Source organism: Monodelphis domestica, chromosome X, assembly GCF_027887165.1.
Source record: "Monodelphis domestica isolate mMonDom1 chromosome X, mMonDom1.pri, whole genome shotgun sequence".
In the NCBI taxonomy this organism is placed as follows: domain Eukaryota; kingdom Metazoa; phylum Chordata; class Mammalia; order Didelphimorphia; family Didelphidae; genus Monodelphis; species Monodelphis domestica.
The window spans coordinates 76233283-76255953 of record NC_077235.1 but is presented as its reverse complement, the minus strand read 5'-3'; the positions used below and the strand labels follow the sequence as shown (position 1 = coordinate 76255953).

General features: G+C 42.6%; 1 protein-coding gene across 2 annotated transcripts in view; it reads right to left on the bottom strand.

Annotated features, from left to right (window-relative positions):
• The window catches only part of LOC103099712 (maestro heat-like repeat family member 5), a 182058-nt gene that overhangs the window by 137179 nt on the left and 22208 nt on the right, over positions 1–22671 (bottom strand). For both annotated transcript variants that reach the window (XM_007507037.2, XM_056809800.1), the window contains exon 3: positions 16680–16825. In XM_007507037.2, the coding sequence (XP_007507099.2) occupies positions 16680–16825 (146 nt within the window). The remainder of the gene's footprint in view (positions 1–16679; positions 16826–22671) is intronic.

Sequence of the window (22671 nt, the reverse complement as noted above, 5' to 3'; positions counted from 1 at the left end):
GAATATTTATAGTTGCGCTCTTTGTGGTGGCAAAAAATTGGAAAATGAGGGGCTGCCCTTTTACTGGGGAATAACTGAACAAATTGTGGTATCTGATGGTGATGGAATACTATTATGCCCAAAGGAATAATGAATTGGAGGGATTCCATGTGAACTAGAAAGACCTCCAGGAAGTGATGCAGAGTGAAAGGAACAGAACCAGGAGAATGTTAACATTATACACAGAGATGGATACACTGTGGCACAATTGAATGTAATGGACTTCTCTACTAGCAGCAATGCAATGATCCAGGACAATTCTGAGGAACTTATGAGAAAGATAATATACACATCCAGAGGAAGAACTGTGGGAGCAGAATCACAGAAGAAAAACAACTGTTTGATTACATGGGTCGATGGGGATATGATTGGGGATGTAGATTCTAAATGATCATTCAATCACAAATAATAATATGGAAATAGGTCTTGAACAATGACACATGTAAAACCCAGTGGTTTTGCTTGGTGGGGGGGGAGGGGGAAGAGAACATGAATTATGTAACCATGAGAAAATATTCTAAATTAAGTAACTAAAATTTTTTCAAAAATAAAAACAAAAAATAAATGGCATTATTCTGGCAATGAGGCACAATGGAAAAGAAGAATACTGACAGTGATTGAAACCACCAGAGGAAGAGAAGCTAACTGGATAGATACCTTGGAAGCTTTGATTACATAAGGAATGCAGAGAAAAGAAAGAAAGCAAACAATTGTAGGGATCCTGAATCAGAGAATGAGGGCCTAGAGTAGACTGAAAAGAGAGACTGGATAATGAACAGAGTGAGAGAAATCCTTTTTTGTAAAGGGGTACAAAAATAGAATTAAACTAACAAACAAGATTAATTTAAGGAGACGATAGTCAAGGGGAATCTATTGGACCAAGAGCTGAATGGAGGGGAGGGGGAATTATATAATCCATAAAAGCAGGAGAGAGAAAGTAACTAATAAACAAAATCCCAAAGGGAATGGTGAAACAAGTAGAGAGGATCAGGGATGAAAAGAGAATCAGCAAAAACAGGGCCACATTTTAAAAAGAGATTAAGGTACAGTAAGTGAAGGACCATAGTACTATGTTTACAGTAGAAGAGAAAAAAATCATCATAGCTTGGAAAAAAACACATTAGAGACAGATGGAGGAAAATATAAAGCTAACTCTGATAACTTTAAATGTAAAGGGATTAAACAATCCAATAAAACAAAAAGTGACAGATTGATTAATTAAACAAAACCCTGCAATCTGTTGCTTAGAAAAGCACATTTTAAAAAACAATCATCCACAAAGTAAAACTGAGGGGATGGAAAAAATTACTATACATCAAGAGAATCCAAAAAAGCCAGAGTTGCAAATGTGCTATCTGACAAAGCAAAAACCAATATTCAAAAAATAGAAAAAGGATGAACAAAGAATCAACACTATGCTGACAGGAACCTTAAAAACACACCAATGTGAATAATAAACTTATATGTTCTGAATTTCTTAGCATCCAATTTAATAAAGGGAACATCTAAGCTACAAGAAGACCTAGACAATCATAGCAATAGCTATAGAAGACCTCAATATCCCTCTCTCGGTTTTGGATGAATCTAAAAGGAAGACAAAAGAAAGGAGAAATATGGAAGTGAACAAATTGCTGGAAAAACTAGAGTGAAAAGATTTATGGCATCTTCCAAATGAGATAGCAAAAAAACCTTATTTCTTAGCACTATATGGAAATTTTACAAAAACTGACCATGTACGAGAGCACAGAGAATTGCAAATAGATTTAGAAAGACAGAAATAGTTAATGCATCTTGTAAAAACCATAACAGAATAAAAATAGTGGTTTAGGCACCACAAATCAAAGACATAGACCCAAATGTAAACTTAACAGTAAAATCCTAAATAATGAATGGAGTCAAAGAGGAAATTAGAAACAATAACTATGTAAAAGAAAATGATAATGATGAGACAATGCAGCAAAGTAAACAAACCTAAAAATTAGCACAAAAGAAGAGATAATAAAAAGTAGAGGGGAAAAAGACAAATTCAAGACAAAATTATACTGAAATGATAAATTCCAGCCCCAATAACATATATTAAAGTTGCTGCATTTAAAAAGCTTATATTTAGGGGGTAGCTCAGTGGATTGAGAACCAGGCCTAGAGATGGGAGGTCTGAGGTTCAAATCTGGCTGCAGACACTTCCCAGCTGTGTGGCCCTGGGCAAGTCACTTAACTCCCATTGCCTAGCCCTCACCACCAATACATAGTATTGATTCCAAGATGGATGTAAAGGGTTTTAAATTTTTTTTTAAGATTTTAAGCTTATATTTGGATCTTGGGAATGACGTGGCCATCTTCCACAAGGCAAGCCACCAACCATCCCAACCTCTACCCCTCGGCACCCGCTCTGTGCTCTTAGCTGAGCATCCCAAAGGACCCAAGTGTTAAATTTTTTTCAAATGAATATTCAAAGCAGGCCTGTGCTGCCTCAATACCCTGGTTAGGAATAACGAAATAGGACCCCAATTCTTTTTTGTTGGCTTTGGGAACCGGGACAGCGGGGGGCATTCATGGTATGCTTCGAATACTCCAGCTATCAGAAGAACAGACAGAGATCTTGGATAACTCGATCTAGCCGTGAAGGACTTCCAAAGAAAATGATTCTGACCTGATCAATTCGGTGGCCATCCACATCCCTAAGGATCCAGGAGGTGGCGGGAGCCTTCCCGGCCGCCTGACAGAAAGGTGAGGGACTCAAGGAACATTCTGGTTTGGATGTGGTCGTTGAATGGCTTGGTTTTGCTTGACTGTGTTTAGTTGTTTCCTTTCTTTGGGTTTTTAATTGGAAGAGGGTTTGGAGGGCAAAAAAGAACACCGAGCAATACTGATGGTCCCAAAAGAGGACCCTTGAAAAGTGGGTCTGAATGCACCGAAGGAGATTCCGAAGGCGGCCCAGAGAAGAGGGGCCCCTTTGAAAGTAGTGTGTGGAACGATTATATAATGAAGGGCAAACAAGCTCCAAGTGTTGGGAACTTGGGGATTCCGGGTTTCATCTTGAATCTATTTCGGGGCTTCTATTGTGGGGATGAAAGGCCTCACTTTGGGCAGTTCAGCTCAGAACTTCAAAAAGAGTTTTCAGCTGAAAACAAAGCAGCAAACCCAAAGCCCTGAGAAGTGAGGACCCCGTCCAAGGGATAATGGAGCCTCTCTCAAGGAGGTGTGGGACAACAGGGACTGAAGGGGGAATGCAGGGCCCTGAGGCCCCCTCTATCAGATGGTTTGGCTTCATTGTTTTCCGTGGTCACATGGGAGGGCTCCACGAGAGCAGGGAGGGCTGGGAAATGAATACGAGACAAAAGGCATCACTAAGATGTGGTTTTTAAAAGAATAGCCAAGTTGAAAAGCAAAAAGAAGATGGTACACTCGTGTGAGAAACAGGGCCAGCCAGAACTAGATGAGGCGTTCGGGAAGCAGATCACACACTTGGCAGAGAGGCATGACTCAGGGCCCTGGACTGCAATTAGGCGGCGCTCAGTAGGAGCTCTCTCCCTCTGCCCAAAGCAGAGTTCCACTAATTTTGTGCCTTGTCATAATGTTCACTTCGTGCTTCAAAAGGTGGAGAAACCAAGAGAGGAAAATTCCAGTCTGGATCTGGTTCTCATGAAAACATTAAGAACCGGTTGCTGGGGCGCAAATGGTGGGAACCTTGGGGTGGGGGGAGCAAACACTAGCTCTTGGAGTTTGGGAGAGAGAAGAGTCAGGCCCATCTGCCACCCAGCCTAGGTTGGGGCAAAACATTTTTGGAAAGAGTTCAGAGGAAGGCTATGTCCCTGGCACTTAGCATGGCACCTGGCACACAGTAGGTGCTTAATGCATGTTTATTGTCTTTCTTAATTATAATATTACCCCCCCTCCCATTTAGTGATCCTATTCCTTTTGGATAGGGCAGGCACAAAGAGAGCCATATTTCAGGCAGGGGTTTCCTCCTGCCAAGACTCAGAAATGACCACAAGGGTGAATCTGTCTCCTGGCATTACAGACTCATCTCTTACTTGGGGCATGTATTCAAAATACATCACCTTTACAAGTATAGGGAGGAGAGGGAGCCATGAGTAGACAGCAGGTTTCCTCTTTTCTTTTTTTTAACTCTTACCTTCGGTCTTAGAATCGATACTAGGTATCAGTTCCAAGACAGAAGAGAGGTAAGGGCTAGGCAATGGGGGTAAAGTGACTTGCCCAGGGTCACCCAGTTGGGAAGTGTCTGAGGCCAGACTGGAACCCAGGACCTCCCATTTCCAGGCCTGCCTCTCTACCCACTGAGCCACCTAGTTGCCCCCTACCCAATTTATTTGTAACATAAAGGTTTGATATGTTGGGCGACACAAGGGTCAAAAGGGACAGACTGAATCTTGTTGGAGGGAGGGACTCTGCCTAACTTTTTTTTTAGCTGGGTATGCTGGGATCTGTCAGCTTGACAGATCAAGAAGTGAAGGTGACGAGATTTTGCTGCCCCTGAAGAGAGGAGTCAAGAGGAGCCCAGAGGGGATAGTAGGGAGCAACGTCCAGCAGAGATACTGAGAGCCATAAAGCAATGTCAGGGGAGCCGGGGAGGCCGGCAGAGCAACATACCCATCCGATTCCATGCCCCATGAGGAGCAGGCTGGGCTGGGAGAGAGCCATGAGGCGGCATCGCCAGAAGATGGGAAGATGCTGCAGCCCTGGAGGTGGGAGCTTCCCCGGGGAACACACATTCCCCACATGTGGGGGTTCCTCTTCCCACGGAGAGTCGCTCTGTTTGTGGGACATGTGCCACATGCTCGTGGGAGGAATGTTTTATTGCAAATGTTCTTACTATCCTATTTCATTAAAGGTCTGCTTTGAACTAAACATGTCCTCGGGCGAAGAAAAAGTCAAACCACCAGCATCCAGCCAGCCTCCCAAGAATTTCCCTTCTCCTCCAGTCTACTCTTAGCAAAAGGCCCTAAAAGCTTTCCATTCCCAGAGACGGGGACTTCCGAGGGTCTGAGGGCAAGGTGGGCCAAAGAGTAGGAATGGGGGCCCAGGAGCCCCTGGGGCGCTGCTCCAGCTCCAGCTCCAGCTCCGCCCTCCCTAGACTCTAGCATCCTTTGGAGACCTTTCAGTCCTGCTGGCCATGGCCCCCTGGTTTTCCTCTGCACACAGCCCTCTCTCACACACCCCTGTAGATGCAGAGCCACCTATGGGAATTGGACTGGACCCTTAACCAGTCCCACAAATGAAGGTGGAGATAAAGCCACTAGGAGAGCCGGGAGTGGTACCCAAGGTCCTGAGGGGATAGCCAGTACAGGGATGCCCCCTCCTCCCTTTTCCTTTCCTCCTCCCCAGCCCTATTTCCTGTGGAGACAGGAACAGGGCAGCTCTTACCAACCTACGTGTGTATCAGCCACGTCACTGCAGCGTGGAGGACCTTGGGCACCTTCCCAAGAGCCTCTTCCTCATCATCCTCCTGCCCACCACAATTTTACTGTCATGCTTGGTTCTCAGCCACTTGGCCTTTCCCCAAGGCGCCCGCCCTTGCTGTGGGTATTCCCCTTTAAGCATGAGTGAGGAGGGGGCTAACTTCCCTTTTCTCCCTTTGTCTATGGAGCCTGGGTCACCCTCACTGTCCTTCCACTCTTCAGATCTCTGCTCAACTCTGTGTCCTCTCTGGGTAAGATTTCGGAATCCTCCTGCCCTCTTTGGTCCCGATCCCAAGCGTGGCCTTGGCTTGGCTTGACTTTAGAAAAAGAAAGCCATTCCTCCACCTTCAGGAACGGGCTGTGGATGCCATGCCCCTTCCTTCCTCATGCAAGGCATTATCAATGAGAGTATCTCCGAGGAAGCTAGGCAGCACAGGGCTTCCAGGAGCACCAGGCCTGAGTGGGGAGGATCTGGGTTCAAATCTGGCCTCAGACACTTTCTGGATGCACTTAACCTTAACTGCCTAGCCCTTACTGCCTTTCTGCCTTAGCACTGAAACCAACAAACAATGCCTCACTGCTTCCTGAAGAGGCTTCTTCAACCATTTCCTTTCGTATTCTAGGTACATTCATTTTGTTTGTGCAGAAGTAATCACTGAACACTAAGGATGGGGTGCCACGACATGTGCTTCTGGGGCGTGTCTACTACAGCACTGCCTCTGCTACCCTTAAGGAAGGCAGAATAGCCCACTGCTATCAGCTCCCAGAGTAGAGCCATATTGGCTTCCCCATCTTGGCATCTGCAGTGTGGGCACTCTGGGCCCCTACATCCACAGGTGTAGACGATAACCAGCTATGGGGAAGAGACCTTTCCAGGGCCAGGGCCAGAAGCGTTGCGTTGAGAGTACATCAAAGTCACCTCCGTTGGTTCCACAGGAAGGAGAATTGACCTGGGTTAGAACTAGGACAGAACAACGCCAGGGTTTCAGGGAGTTAGATTGCCAATGACTTTTCCCAAGGAAAATCTCTTCCCCCTTTCTTTTCATCTGCAAACCCCTTGACATCACCTCCCACTCTCGCCTGTTTCCCCCATCCCCTGACTTCAGAGGATGGCCAAACCCAACCTCGGTGCCTCGGTATGTGTTCTCCAACAGATCAGATCCTTAATTATCACCCCAACCTCTCCCTATCCAGTGCTTCCTTCTCTATGACCTCCAGACATTCCCAAGACTTTCCCATCTTTAAAAACCTGCTCCAGTCCCTACCATCCCCTGAAGCCATGGCCCAATATCTCTCTTCCCTTTTCCAGCTGCTTGGCCTTGCCCAGACTATGACTCTGTCCTGAGATCAGCTCTCTAGTTCCTGCCTGGGATTACCATTTCTTGTGACAGGGTGGGGGGGCTACCATCTGTCCCTGGAGACAGAGGTCTGTTCAATATAGGTCGTGCCGTAACCTGAACCATGTGCTCCAGGGCCAAGCCAGTAAAGGTTTCAATCCAGTGCTCACTGAGGGAGGGGCCCAAGGTGATAACGGTCTTCAAATCTTGTAAAAGGCAAAATTTGTGCTTGTTTCCAGGGCCTCTGGGAAAAGGAGAAAGGTAACTAAATCCCCCCAGTGCTTTAGTCTCGGCGGTGCACTTGGCCAGGTGTGGAGACACTGAGAGAAATGCAAGATAATTAAGACAGTCTTCCACAATAAATTCAAATTGCACGTGTGACCTTAAGACGAAAGATTGTACTGTAAAAAAGAAGAGAGATAGATTGTGTACTTCTCACAGCTGTGGGTAAGAATTGTATTCTTCTCATTGTTTTAGACCCTTACTTTCTGTCTTAGAATCAATACTAAATATCGGTTCTAAGGTAGAAGAATGGTAAGGGGTTAAGTGACTTGTCCAAGGGCATCCAGCTAGGAAGTTTCTGAGACCAAAGTTGTACCCAGGACCTCCTGTCTCTAGGCCTGGCTCTTATCCATTGAGCCACCCAACAGCCCCTAAGGCAGTGATGGCAAACCTTTTAGAGACCACATGCCGTGCCTTGCCCCCCAGACTAACTGTAGTGCCTCACCCCCGCCAGAGACCAAGTGCCCTGACCCCCTGTCACCACCTTACCCCAGACAGATGAGGGAAAAAGGGAGGGGAGTAGCCTGAGCACTCTGCTCAAGGTAGGGAGTAAACACAGAGGGGCAGGGAGGGGCACTAGGGAGGGGGAGGAGAGCAGTTCTACCAGAGTCCCTGTGCCTTTCTAGTAACTTATTCTGCTGGGGATGGGGTGCATGCCACAGAGAGGTCTCTGTGCCATCTCTGGCACATGTGCCATAGGTTCTCCATTATGGCCCTAGGATATATATTTAAACTCTTACCTTCTGTCGTAGATTTAATACTATGCACTGGTTCCAAAGTAGAAGAGTGGTAAGGGCTAGGCAATGAGAGTTGAGTGACCAGAGTCACCCCCTAGAAGTGTCTGAGATCAAATTTGAACTTCCATCTCTAGGCCTAGCTCCCAATCCCCTGAACCACCCAGATGCCCCTAGGAGATACAGTCTTAACCAAACAAGGGACAGAAGCACTTTAAAAGATAAAATAAACAGATACAGTTACAGATTCCCGGAAGCTGAAAAGCTTCTGTGCGAACAAAATGAATACACCTAGGATAAGAAAGGAAGGGGTCAAAAGTAGAAACTTTTTTGTATCAGATTTTTCAGATAAGGGTTTGGTATCCAAGATATATAGACAACTGATAGATACCTATATTTATGACCATATACATGACAGTATGTATATGTGGATGTATGTAACCGAAAGCCACTCCCCAATAGATAAATGGTCAAAGGATATAAATAGATCTCGAAAGAACTGAAAATTATTAATGCCCTGAGAAAGAATGTTCCAAATAACAAATCATGAAAGAAATGCAAATCAAAATAATCCTGAGGTTTTTTTGTTGTTTTTTAAGAAACAAAATATTTTCTTTTTCCGACACCACAGCCCTGGCAAGTGGTTTTGTACCAAATTGAATGGAGGTTACACAGAATGGTTGGCACTTGAGAGGGGGTAGGAAAGGGAAAGAACCACAAATTTTTAAAAGCAACAACAATAAAACCCACACATAAATAAAAATCCTAGATAGCTTTTAGCATCTGTTCTGCTCCCATGTTAGTCAAAATCACTTGGGGAATTTCGAATCAAAGAACAGAAAAACACTGGGGGATAGAGGGAGGGTCTACCCCCAAATTGGTTGGCATCTTTGCCAATTTGAAGGGTATAAGGTGAAACCTTGGAATGATTTTGATTTGCATTTCTCTCATTATTTGTGATCTGGAACATTCATATTTAATAAGTGCCTCCAATGTGCCAGGGGCCCAAATACAACAAATATTCCCTACAGTTAAGGGACTCGGGATCTATTGGGGAGCTAGAACAGTCACCGAGAAGTAAACCCAGGTTAAACACCAAATGTATACAAAGCGATTTGAGAGATGAGAGATTGGGAGGATCCTCAAAAGCCTCTTGAAGTTCCAAGAGAAAGGTGAGGAGGAAGAATGTTCCAGGCTGGGTCCCAGAATCTGTAGACTGAAAGAACGTGAGAGAAAGCACATCTTGTTTAAGGCTGAAAAACTGCTTCTGGGCCCAGAGGGCTTGTAGCATACCAGGCATGTTGGCATCTGGGAAGTATGATTGATGTATTGATATTGTATTACCAGACACATGGTCAGACCCCTTGGTGGCCATGTTGCCTCAACTCAGAGTACATTCATTTGCAAAGCTCCGGTTGGATTAATCCCCACTTCTTTGATCTCGTCATTGTCAATTCAACCAATGCTAAAACCTATGTCACGTTATGTATTCATTGATCCACATTCCTAAAACCTTCAATAAATACTGGGGAACTAGGGAGAAACTCTCTCTTACAAACACTCTTACTAGCCCTTTACTAGCTCTCTCTGACTAGCTCTCTAACTAGCTCTTTCTCTCTTCACTTCCTCTCTCCCTCTGTTCCCTCCTCTCCTCTTACTTCTCTTGCTTCACTGTATCTCTTTCCTAGCAACGCGGACGCCCCCAGTGCCTCCTACTAATGCTCAGACTCCATTGTCTATAGGAGGCACCAAGGAGTTGAGACTCCCCCCTTTTCTAGTGACGCTGTCGCCCCCGAAGCTTCCTATCGATGTTCAGACTCTCTTGTCTATAGGAGTATCAAGGGGTTGGTACTCCCCACCTATTCTCTTATTCCTCTTATTTCCTCGGAGTTCGTGTTTCTCCCCATGTGTTTCTACTTTTGCCTTTCAGTCATTATTATTCTCCCATTTCCTTAGCCTCCTCTCTCCACCTCAGGTGATTACTCACAGATAGATGTTATAGGACTCACGTGGAGGGTTGCTATAGGGCTAGAGAGTTGTGTCTACTCCCTCTTCACTTAAGGGACCCACTTGCTCTGAAAGAGGCTTGTAGTCCAACTTGGATGGGTTCCCAGGGGAGTCAGGCCTTTCTAACTCTATTTACCACTCTACCACCACCACCACTTAACATTTATATACTTCCTACTATGTGCCAGGCACTGTGCTAAGCACTTCATAATTACTATTTTACTTGATCCTCACAACAACCCTGGGAGGTAGGTTATGTTATTATCCTCACTTCTTTTTACAGATGAGGAAACTAAAGCAGACAGCAGTAAAATGACTTGCCCAGCATCACACAGCTAGAAAGTATTTGAGGCCAAATTTGAACTCAAGTCTGAGTCTATAACCAGACTTTTATCCCCCATTTCACCACCACCACCAATCAATATTTATATAGCACCTATTGTGTGTGAGGCACTTCCAATCATTATCTTATTTGATCTTCAGATAGAAGAGCAGTAAGGACTAGACAATGGGGGTTAAGTGACTGGCCCAGGGTCACACATCCAGGAAGTATCTGAGATAAAATTTGAACCCAGGTCCTCTCTAACAGTTAATATAGTTTCTCTACTAAAAGTATTATATTTTATGAGGTTTATTAAAGATTATTAGAAATCAAGGATACAAAAACATAAACCACGTTTGTGCCCATGGCTGATTAGCCAATTCAAAAAACCCCTGTGCTTAGCTTACCCACTACATCGTTGCAGTGGAAGGAAGAGAGATGCGTGCACTTAGAAGAGGAAGAAGAGAGCTCTTTGGAGGCAGAGAGCCCTTTAAATACTACATTGTGTTCTAGCCCAGGTGGAGACCTAGGTGAGATTATAGGGAATTCTGGGAAGTACCAAGGACGTCTGGGGATTGAAGTCTAGGGTTCAGATCTCCATTTTTACATTCCCCCCTATTATCCTATTGGGAAAACAGTTTCCCCAAAGGATCATGGATACATAATCAACTTAAAGATTGCAATAATTTGTGGATAAAAGGAAAAGAGAACAAAACTAATAATTGCTAGGAACATTGACAAAAATCCAGATGGGGGCAGTCACCTTTGGCATGAAAGTATACATACAAAACAAATGCATTCAAACCCCACACCCAAAGTTCATTCTTGGTCTTTCTCATGCAGCTTGTGGTCTGGAGGCATCTTCATGGTGTCTTCTCCAAACAGTTCAGTCTCTGATTTTGGAGAGGTATCATGTTTCTTAACCTGAAATTTCTCTCTCAAGGAATTTAAACTTTGCAATTTAAAATAATAATAATTATACATCCCCCCCCCAAAGAGGGTGATTGAAAAACACAGGGATCACTTAGGGATGCATGGCTGAGTTATGAGGTATATGAATGAATTGGTAAGAGAAATCAAAAACATCAGAAAAAATCCAAATAAAAGAAGATAATTTCTGGATGAAATATAGACTATTAAAGTCTTATGTGTAAAAATTACAAGTAAAGGAAAAACAAATCTATAGCAGGTCCTTGAATCAGGGCCCAATTAAAATGATAGAAGCAAGTAATCATTTACCCAGTCAGTAGCCCGCACTACAGAAAGTTGCCACGCTATGAAAGACAGAAAAGGGACTAGATTATAGGAGCCAGGTAGGAGTCAAATTTGAGATACCTGTCTGTAAGTATTTTCAAGAAGAGTGTGGATGCAAGGAAGGCCTACAACTTAACATATGTCAAGCGTCGCAACCTTGAGTCCACATTAATATTCCCTGTGTGCTCTTTTTGGCACTATTCAGGTTTAGCTTTGTGCTTCTTTGGCCCTGTGCAATGGCTCTTTTGTATATCTTGTCCTGGAATTGGACAGAATCATTAAGCAAAGTCCCATAATTTTTTTAAACAATTAGTGGCATCATTTTTATAGTCTCAAGCTTTTGGGGCATGCGTTGACACTATAGCAAATGTATTTTAAACTTGTATTACTGCAAAATCAAAAAAGTTCAAGAAAATCTTAATACTGGTGACATGTGTTTCAAATATAAAAAGGAGAGAAAAATAAAAAACTGAAATAGTATATTGCACATGCAAGAAAAATATAAGAGTTTTAAAAATAAAAATATAACTTATAATCATTGACACACTGTGTCAACTAAGAAAATATAGAATACAAGGCTTTCTCACCAAAAATGAGATCCATTTCCTCTTCATATCTGGCCATGATCCACTGTGAGTACAAGCAAATGAATTTTACAAGGTAACAGTTTTTGTTTTTGTTTTTGTTTTTGTTTTTAATTGATTCACACAGCCCCATAACTAAACCTTGCATCCTCAGCTGAACTGGGTGTTTTCAACACCTTCTTCAGGGGAGATTGTATTTTCATAAAATCCAAGATTTAAATTTTTGTTTGAGAAAGATCTTCAGAGAAGAAGCTTGCTAACTCCTGAATCCAGAGAATGAACTGTTTGCAGAAAGATACCTAATCCCTTACACTACAGGAAGATCCAGAATGAACCTTGGGGTGCAGTTGATTGAACTGAAGGTTGGTTGAACATTTATTTTGAATGTACACTCTTTTGTCAAAGGGGTGCCCCCTAATTGGTTTTTGTCAATGCGCCCAGCAAAAACATTGGTTTTGCTTTCTCTCTCTCTCCTCTATTTCCCCCTTATCTATAACTATTGTAGTTTTCCTCTTAGAGGGTAAATTTTTGTATACACCTGCAGTTAGAAATTTTTGGGGTGCAGGACGCTTATGTTTAGTGATCAATTGGGGAGACTAGTCCCCTAATAATCATCAAGGGAGATTGTTATTTTTAAATTTCCTCCATCTTGCTTGGTCTAGCACCCAGGAATGTGCACACCCACACGACATGGGCATGTGCTAGCTAATGACAAATCAGAAACAACTAACTGCCCCCCTGGGCTGTCCTAAGTCAAGCTTGAGCCACCATTGGCACATGTGAGACACAGGAAGCGAGGTAGAGGACAGCCTCTGGAGTTCTCATCACTTCCTGCAGAGAGGGCTATATGCCAGTTTGATCCTGGAGCTTGAGCTTGGAGGAGCTCCGCAGACAGCTTTCCTTCAGATTGGTCACGTGAGGGATAAGGACTGATTCCCTTCTCTGCCCTGGCTCTCCAAGGCCTTAAACTCCCACCTTGGCTCAGCCTGAGCCAGAGCAGTTTTGAGTTAAACTCCTTTCCTTCTCTCCCTTTAATAATTTCTTCCTCCTGTTGTAATTAAATCACCATAAAAACTCCATTCTGACTTGAGTGTTTCATTTAGGATTTTATAAGTAAAATCCTTGGCAACCTATAATTATTATATTCAGTCTCAACCCTTAAATTTTAACCATAACACTACTCTAGCCTTGGATACATCCACTGAGACACCTGGCTGCCCCTGTTTGCTTTTAAATGACTTGTCCAGGATCACACAGCTAGGAAGTTCCTGAGGCCTAATCTGAATCTTGACCTTCCTAACCACTGACCACAGCACTACCTAGCTGCCTCTAGACTAGAGTGACACTAGAAGTGAGTCACAATGAAGCTCTTGAAGACATTTGTCCCTAGGGTGCTGAGGTTGGGGAGGCAATTGGCCAAAGAGCCCAAGGGCTGGTAATAATACATTTTCCTGGAGTCTTTCAAATCAAAGCAAGAGGTCTTCCAATTAAGCAGGGAGGGAGGGAGGGAGGGGAAGCTCCCATGAATCTTCCAAAGGAACTAGCTGGTACAAAAGGAGCCAAAGAAAGGACCAGCAATCCACAGGAGATGCCATCCAAGAGGAGGCACCAATTAAACTCAGATGGCTTCAGAAGTCCATCCACAAATGGGGAAAGGATGGCTAGTAAACTGGGTGCCCTGGGTGCATCAGGCATGGAGGGCCATATGTCCCAGATGGCCCTGCTTGGATCTGAGGAGATGAGATCCTGCCAAAGGGGGTCATTTCATTCCCAACCAACAGGAGAACACCTGGGAAGAGAGGAGTGAGCCAAGGCAGGAGAACTGCTTTTTGAATGGAAACCAATTGGGGGGAGAGGGTTCCAGGGGCCTTGAAAGTAAGGAGATGGGTTCTTGAGAAGAGAGAGAGGAAGGAGGTGAGGAAGAAGTGTAGGTGAGGAGCAGCTGAGAAAGGCTCGTGAGCCATGTTGCCTGCAGTCTACAGAAGAAATGAAGGGGAGCTTGGGTTCATCTTTCTGTGCCCTGAGCAGAGGAGAGAACACCCTGGGACTTGCTTTAGCTATCATTTTGCTCTTCAAAGTCAAGAAGCACCCAGGGGAACTACTAGTCTGTATCCTATTGACACCCGCCCATCCAGGGATACTAGTGGCTTCCTCTCCTTTGGAGGTCTTTAAGCAGAAGCTGAATGACCACTCACTGGCATCCCTGGAATTGGGGGATAGGGCAGGTGCAAAGAAGAAGGGATTCCAGGTCAAGCAGGAGTTAGACTACATGGCCTGGGGGTCCCTTGCATCTGTAAATCTCTGATCCTACGTGTGACCTTGGTCAAGTCTTTTCACATCCCTGGGCCCACATTTCCTCCTCTGTAAATTATGGCCCTCCAAGAGAGCTGTCCTTTAGAACAAAGATTTAAAAAGGGAAACAGAGAGAAAGAAAAAAAATCAGCAAAACCAACCAAGGCATCAAAAACATCTGAAATGGATGTGATTTCCCACAGCTGCCAGTGTCCCACCCAGGCCTCTGGAGGGAAGTGGGAAGGTGGCGTCTCATCCTTCTTCTTCAACCCCCTGACCCCACCCCGGCCCCTTCTTTGGCATTTTGTAATATTCATTCTGAATCGGTTGTCCTTTCCATTCCCAATGTGGTAGTCATTGTGTATATTGTTTTGACCACATTTGTTCTAATCCCAGCCCTGGGAATGGCTCTTCCCCTTCAATAAACATTTATTAAATTTCTAACATATGGGAGGCCTAGCATAGGGGCTGACTGTACAAAGACATATGCCACAGGCTTTGCTGTCCATGAAGAGAAGCGAATGAGGCAAAGACATATACATGTAACTCTGTACCCAGGACTCAAGTTACATACGCAGGGAGGAATTTAAGGAAGAGTGTGAGGAGAAATATGAGGAGGCAAAGGGCACTTTTAATTAGCGGGCTCAGGTAGAGACGGCCTCACGGAGAAGATGACACCTGAGCTGGGCTTAGAATGCAAAGAGAGATGCTCGAACAGTTGGCGATGGTGGGGTGGGGGGCTTGGTACGGGGCCTGGCATGGCCAATGGCCCAAAGATGGAATAGCATAGATGACAAGAGACACTAACGGGGAGCCCAGATAACCATCCTGATAAGGTAGGGAGCCAGAATGCAGAGAACTTGAATGCCAAAGTCAGGAGTTGATGGCGAGTCATTTTTGGAAGAATGACATAATAACTGTAGCTCCAATGTGCAAACCCCATCCAATGGGTAGTGTGAGTATAATACTAGTATCCTATTTTCTAAAGAGGAAACTGAGGCACCCAGAAATCTAGCCCCAGCCACTTGCTAGCTTTGTGACCTTGGACAGGTCATTTAACTTCCATTGCCTAGAAATCAATACATAGTATTGATTCTCAGATAGAAGGGAAGGGTTTAAAAGAAAAGAATCAATGCTAAGTGTTGGTTCCAAGACAGAAGAACAGCAAGGTCTAGGCAACTGGGGCTAAGTGACTTGCCCAGGGTCACACAGCTGGGAGGTATCTGAGGTCAAAGTTGAACCCAGGCCTGGCTTTCTATCCACTGAACCAGCTAGGTATCCTTCATTCATCCATTTTTACATAGCTGGTGAAGAGGTAGAATTTGAACCCAGGTCTCAAACTCCAGGGCACATGGTGCTGATGTGATCAGAGCCAAGAAGATAAGTGAGGCAATTGAGAAGATAAATCAGAAAGGAAGAAACTGGAGGTCGGGGGACCAGGTAAGAGACTAGAAGAGTCATCTAGGTCAGAGGACAATGAGCATCTAGTTGAAGATGGGAGAGAATGTGTAGATAGGATCAACAGGCTTTGGCAAGTGATTAGACATTCAGGAGCCAGGGAGAGGGAAGGGCCAAAGATGTCTCCAAGGTCCACACACCTGGGAGGGTAACTGGAAGGCTAGAGAAGTCAGGAGAGGCAGATTAAGGGAGAGATGAGTTCTACTTGGAATATGATGAATTCCCTTTCCCCAATGATACAGAAGGTAAAATAGAAGCTCCAAGAGGAGCAATGGTTGGTCCAAAATCACCCTGACCATTTGGAAAGGAGCTAGGAATAGAAGCATAGCTGCCCATTTTGATTATTCCGGCAGGAAAAGTTAGGAAGAGAAACAGAAAGGATTTTCTCCATCTGTGCATGTGCCAACACCTACGGCCATGAAGTATCCACTTGGCTGCAATGATGCTAACTTGGATTTCTACAGCCTTTTTGGGGGTTCCAAACACTTTTACCCTAATCCTCCCCCATCACCCACGAACTAGACAGCAAATGATTATTCCCATTTTACAGAAGAGGGGGCCCAGAAAGAGGAAGCGATTTGCTGTAGGTTCCCCATCTACTAAGTAACCAGGATTTGTGTCCCACCTAGGTCTCTTAGACTCCAACCACAGTGCTATACAGCCTCCTCTCTCCATCCTCCTTCACGTTCCCAAGTCTAGAGCCACCAGCCCACTACGGGAAAGACTTGGGCTCCCTTGACCTCTCCCCAGTCCCTTGACTAGTCAAGTTCTGTAACGTAGAGGCCAGTCTCCTGTTGAGCTCCCTTGTTGAATAGCAGGCCCCCAATTCTCCTCTCTTCCTTCTCCTCCTGCCAGGACATTTCCTGAGAGAGAATGTCAGAGCATTTGGCCCAACTGGAGCCTGGTACTCTGTGGTGCCTGGCTGTCTGGGAGCAGGGGGCCCATAGTACCTCTTTATTTTCATGAAGATACTGTTTGATCATTGTCAGCAGGATGCCCGGGTGACTCCTAGCCATCTCACAAAGCTTCGACATTGAGGCTATCATCTGGTGACAGCGATTCATTCCTAGAGGCTGGAGGCTCTTGACACACATGGCTGAGGAGAGGGAGGGGAAGACAGGAGATAGTATATAGAACCATAAAATGACAATGAGCCTCCCAGAACAACCCTCTTCTTTTACATATAGGGAAGGTGAGGCCCATAAGACAGTCAATCAGTCAGTCAGTCAGTCAGTCAGTCAACAAGCATTGAGGAAACACCTACTATGACCTTCCAAGCCAGAGAGTAGCTGCTGGGTCACTCCTCAGAGTCTCTCTACCTGACTATGACTCCATGATGCTGTCAGCAGTGAGTCTCACAACTTTCCAAACACCCACTCTCTCTTGTAGCAAAGGAAAATAAAACTTATTTTTTTTGAGTGCTCAAAACCTGATACTCAGGTGTCACAAAGCTGTTCCACCTGGCACAGAATTTGTGTTTATTATATAGTTCAGTGAGTACATGCTTTTCTGGTACACAGTCGTTTTTAAACATACATGATTTCTAGCAGGTAATTGGATGTGTCACACATTAATTTCTTTTTTTTTAATTTAATTTAATTTTTTTAATTTTTTCAACATTATTTTATTTGGTCATTTCCAAACATTATTCATTGGAAACAAAAATCATTTTCTTTTCCTCCCTCCCCCCTCCCACCACCTCTCCCATAGCTGGCACATGATTCCACTGGGTATCACATGTGTTCTTGACTTGAACCCATTTCCGTGTTGTTGGTATTTGCTCTAGAGTGTTCATTTAGAGTCTCTCCTTAGTCATATCCCCTCCACCCCTGTAGTCAGGCAGATGCTTTTCATCAGTGTTTTTACTCCCACAGTTTGTCCTCTGGGTGTGGATAGTGGTTTTTAGATCCCTGCAGATTGTTCAGGGACATTGCATTGACACTAATGGAGAAGTCCATTACATTAGGTTGTACCACAGTGTATCAGTCTCTGTGTACAATGTTCTCCTGGTTCTGCTCCTCTCACTCTGCATCACTTCATGGAGGTCGTTCCAGTCTCCATGGAATTCCTCCACTTTATTATTCCTTTTAGCACAATAGTATTCCATCACCAACATATACCACAATGTGTTCAGCTATTCCCCAATTGAAGGGCAGCCCCTCGTTTTCCAGTTTTTGGCCACCACAAAGAGCGCAGCTATGAATATTCTTGTACAGGTCTTTTTCCTTATGATCTCTTTGGGGTACAAACCCAGCAGGGCTATGACTGGATCAAAGGGCAGACAGTCTTTTATCGCCCTTTGGGCATAGTTCCAAATTGCCCTCCACAATGGCTGGATCAATTCACAACTCCACCAGCAATGAATTAGTGTCCCTACTTTGCCGCATCCCCTCCAGCATTCATTACTTTCCATAGCTGGAAAATAAAACTTATGCAAGGAATGATTGACAGGGCATGAGACTCAGGATTCTCCCAGGGCTATCAGGATTCTAAACTGTTGAAGAGACAGTTCCCCAACTGACACACTGAACCTGAAGGGGAAGATCTGATCTCTCCTGGAATCCCCTGGACAGCTAACAAGCAGTCTCTTTTAATTCCACCATACAAGGTTGAGAGGACATATTCATGCACTCTGGTGGACAGAGTGAAACTTGGAGAAACCCTCTTTTCCCTGGGACAAATGAGAACTCAGCTGGATCCCTGTACCTGAACCAGCATGCTAACCTTTTCCCTTCATTCCCAAGCCCTTACCTTTATTTGATAATAAATTTTATATTTATATGTTTATCCTTCTGTATTACTTTCCTTCTCTCCATCCAAATTATGTTTACTTATAACAGTTTGGCCAAGTCAGATAGGTTTTAAAAATCTTAGAAAATTAAATTTTATTTATAGGAAAAACAATTTCTATAGGGAAATCAGTTAGGTAAGTTTGGAATATTCCAACCCCACTCTGAGAGTGGTACATTCCAAGGGTGGGGGCCAGCAGAATTCCAGGATTCCAGCTAAGGAGGTAGAGACATTTAATAATTAAATATCTTTTTGCCACATGCTTTAGGTGGCCATATTGGAATTTTTTTCAAGTTTTTCCCTTTTAGTCATTATTTGTAAAATTATTCACAGTGGATTATAATAACTCTTATTCATCTGTATTATCCTTAAATGTAAACATGTGTGGAGACATGGTAATTGATGTTTTGATGGTATTGTGGGAATGCATTTTGCATATCCCATAGATTGTATTTGTGTTGTTCCCTAATGTTTATTATGTAGGCTTGTATTCTAGATGGATGAAACCTTTTATGGATATCACAATGCAAACTGTCCTGTCTCATGTCCCCATAGTTTGTATCTGTCTTTGTGTCCTGTATAAATGTAGACTGGCATTCTTTCTTATTGGTAAATGGTTTAAAGGAATTATGATCTGGTTACAACTTGATCAATTGGAACTATATATAAAAGATAATAAGCTTCTAAATACAGAATATGGGTGTGGGGAAAATGTAAACACCGGTGCAAAGAAAAATCTAAACAGGTTACAACAGGAAGAGGTTAATGGGATGTCTACTTTATGTCCTCTAAGAGAGCTTCCTGTACTCTCAAAGAATGAAATATTCCAGGTAAAGACACATAAAATATTCACCCCAAAGGACTTGGAGTCCATAAAGAAAAAACTCCAGCCTTTGTAGATGAATCCAGTTGTGTAATCAAAGAGATGAAGAGGGCTATAGACATATTTGACCCTGATTATAATGATTTTGCACTATTAATGAAGGAACTGTTAACAAAAAGAGAACGTAATAAATTTATTGAGGAGACAAGATCAGACCATCTATTAGTACCCTGGCCAAAAAGATATGACGTAGACATGAATGATAGAACTCAATATGATGTTATAAAGGAATGTAGGCAAGCAATTTTGGAAGTCATAGATTGGTTTACCAAAAGACCAAATGCTTGGTAAAATTTTCAAGGAATAGAGCAAAAGTCCACAGAAACACTAACATCATTTTTAGATCAAATCACAGAAGCTGCTGAGATATATCTTAATATGGATGTACTTGGAGAGGGGACAATTTCCCATATAAAAAGGTTCTTTGTAAAGAATGCCATATCAAAAATTTAACTATTCTTTAAAAATAACTATCCTGATTGGGAGGAAATGGAGCTGGAAGACATTAGGTGAAAGGCAACATATTTGACCCTGGATAATGATGGAAAATATGAAGATAGAGATAAAGAAATGGAAGATCTTAAAAGAAAGCTTAGGGGAACAGAACTGAAAGCTAAAGAAAGTGAATAAAAGAGGTTAAGGCAGTAGCTGCATTGAGATCAATAAAACCTAATAATAATTATTATTATGATAAGTCAAGAGATAGGAGATCAGGTCCACAACGTTTTCTCTATAATAGGGTTGGTCATTTTGTGAAAGAACGCAGGTTTAGAGGTCAGTTTCAAAGGCAAATGAACAGATATGGAGGATAGAATAGGAACAATTGGAATAACAACAATAATAATTATAATAACAATAACAATGGCTAGAATAATAATTATGTAGGGAGAAATACTAGGAATGAGTGCCAAAATGCCTGTTGCCAAGGACAACAAGTGCCAAACCTCAACACTATGCAGGACTGGGTTAAGTCTGGAGCAAGGCCTAAATATAGTCAGGTGGTTAAGGATGATCAGAGCAAAGGTATATGTTCTTTATGAAGGTTTCCCCAATGTATTTCTGTAATTAAATCAAGAGATAATGAATTGAAAGTAAAGGAAAGTGAGTGTGATTGTAATAAGATTAATGAAGATATAGATGAATTGATTGAATCAAATGTTAATATAATTAGTGTTAATAATTGTAAGGAAAAAGGAAATTGTAATATAAATTTAGTAGAAAATTCTAATGAATGTAAAATAAGGGAAAATAGTGAAGAATATAAACTGGATAAGATTGTAAATGAGACCAATGATACCAAGACGAAGAATATAAGGATCAAAGGGAGTAATTAAAAAGCTGATGATGGAGTTAAAGATGCATAATCCTGGGAATATAATGTAGTTCAAGCAGATGTAAATTTGGATGGACAGGAAATGACTGAGCTTCGTACTGATGTTACTGTGCTAGCACCAGTATTAGAAACATTTCAACCTCCAAGCAGCACAGAACCATATTTATCTATGACTATAGGTGATCAGATATATGATCTTTTGATTGATACTGGAGCCAGTAAATCAGTTTTGCAAAGTCTTCCTAAAAATTGTAGAGCTGTGGGTACGATGGAAGTAATAGGAGCTATTGGAAAACCAGAGAGAAGCAAAATGACAACCTAAAATGATTACTTTAGGTCCTTTATGTATGGAGAATGCATTTCTTTGCATGCCAGATTGTCCCATGAATCTTCCAGGTAGGGTTATAAATTACGAGCAACAATCCAATGTACTGATACTGGTGATATCTCATTACATCTACCAGAAGAATCTCTAAAAGCTTTTCCATTACTGTTCTTAGATTCAGTCAGTACAGAGGATGACTTAGATTCAATTTATCCTACACCTGAGGATATTCCTGAAGATTTATCGTCAAAGTCTTCCATAGATGTAGGTCTATTGAAATCAGCTACTCCTGTAAGGGTGAGGACTAAGGAAAGACCAGTTCCTTGTGTACCTCAATATCACTTAAGTAAAGAACCAGTAGAGGGTATCAGACCAATCATCGAATCCCTAATCCAACAAGGAATCACAATAGCTTGCTTCTCAGAATATAATACATCTATACTTCCAATCAAAAAACCAAAGCTAGATCAAAATAGCAAAATAGTATACAGATTCATATAGGATTTAAGAGCTGTAAATGATCATGTGATGAAGATACATCCTATTGTACCAAGTCCAGCTGCTATAATTTCTTCCATTCCATGTCAGGCAAGATATTTCACTGAGGTAGATTTATGCTCAGTGTTTTTCTCAATACCAGTTCATGAGGATTCTCAAAAGATCTTTGCTTTTATGTGGGAAAAACCCATGGATGTGGACTTGTCTTCCCCAGGGGTATAATGATTCCCCGAGCCAATTGTCACATTTTAGATTAGATCTCTTAAATAGAGATCTAAAAACCATAACATTGAAAATAGTAAAATAGTGCATTTTGTTGATGATATTCTCCTTGCATCCCCAAGTGCTAAAGTATATATCAGAGATAGCAAGATTGTTTTGATATAATGATATAAATGAGGGCATAAAATCTCCAAGGCAAAATTAAAGTGGGTTTTGCCTCAAGTGCAATATCTTGGATTTGTGTTATCAGAGGGTTCCAGAAGTATCACACAGAAAAGAATAGCAGATATCCAGAAAGTGAATGCTCCTAAGACCTAAAAGCAACTCAGAGCTGTTCTTGGAATAACTGGTTTCTGTAGGAAATGGATATCTGGGTATAGTGAATTAACAAAGTGTTTAACAGACTTAACCAGGAATACAGAACCCGAACCTTTGAAATTAAAACCTAAACATCTGTAAGCCTTATATAAGCTTAAAGAAGCCATTTTATCTGCCCCAGCTTTGGGTATGCTGGACTATAAAAAACCATTTCAATTATTTGTAAATGAAACAAAAGGTATTGCTTCTGGTGTACTGACACAGATTTTGGAAAAAGTTATTGTCCAATTGGATATTATAGTTGTCAGCTTGATCCAATAGCTGCTGATACAGTTCCTTGTCTAAGGGATGTAGCAACTACAGCTGTGTTAATCTAGAAATCAGCAGATTTAGTTTTGGGATATCCATTGACTGTATATTGTTCGTATCAAATAGAAGCACTAATGAGGAAATTTCATACTGAAGCATACTCAGACCAACGAATATGTAAGTATGAAATAATACTCCAAGGTAGTGAAAATATTCAATTGAGGAGGTGTAGTGTATTAAATTCAGCTACACTTCTTCCTGATT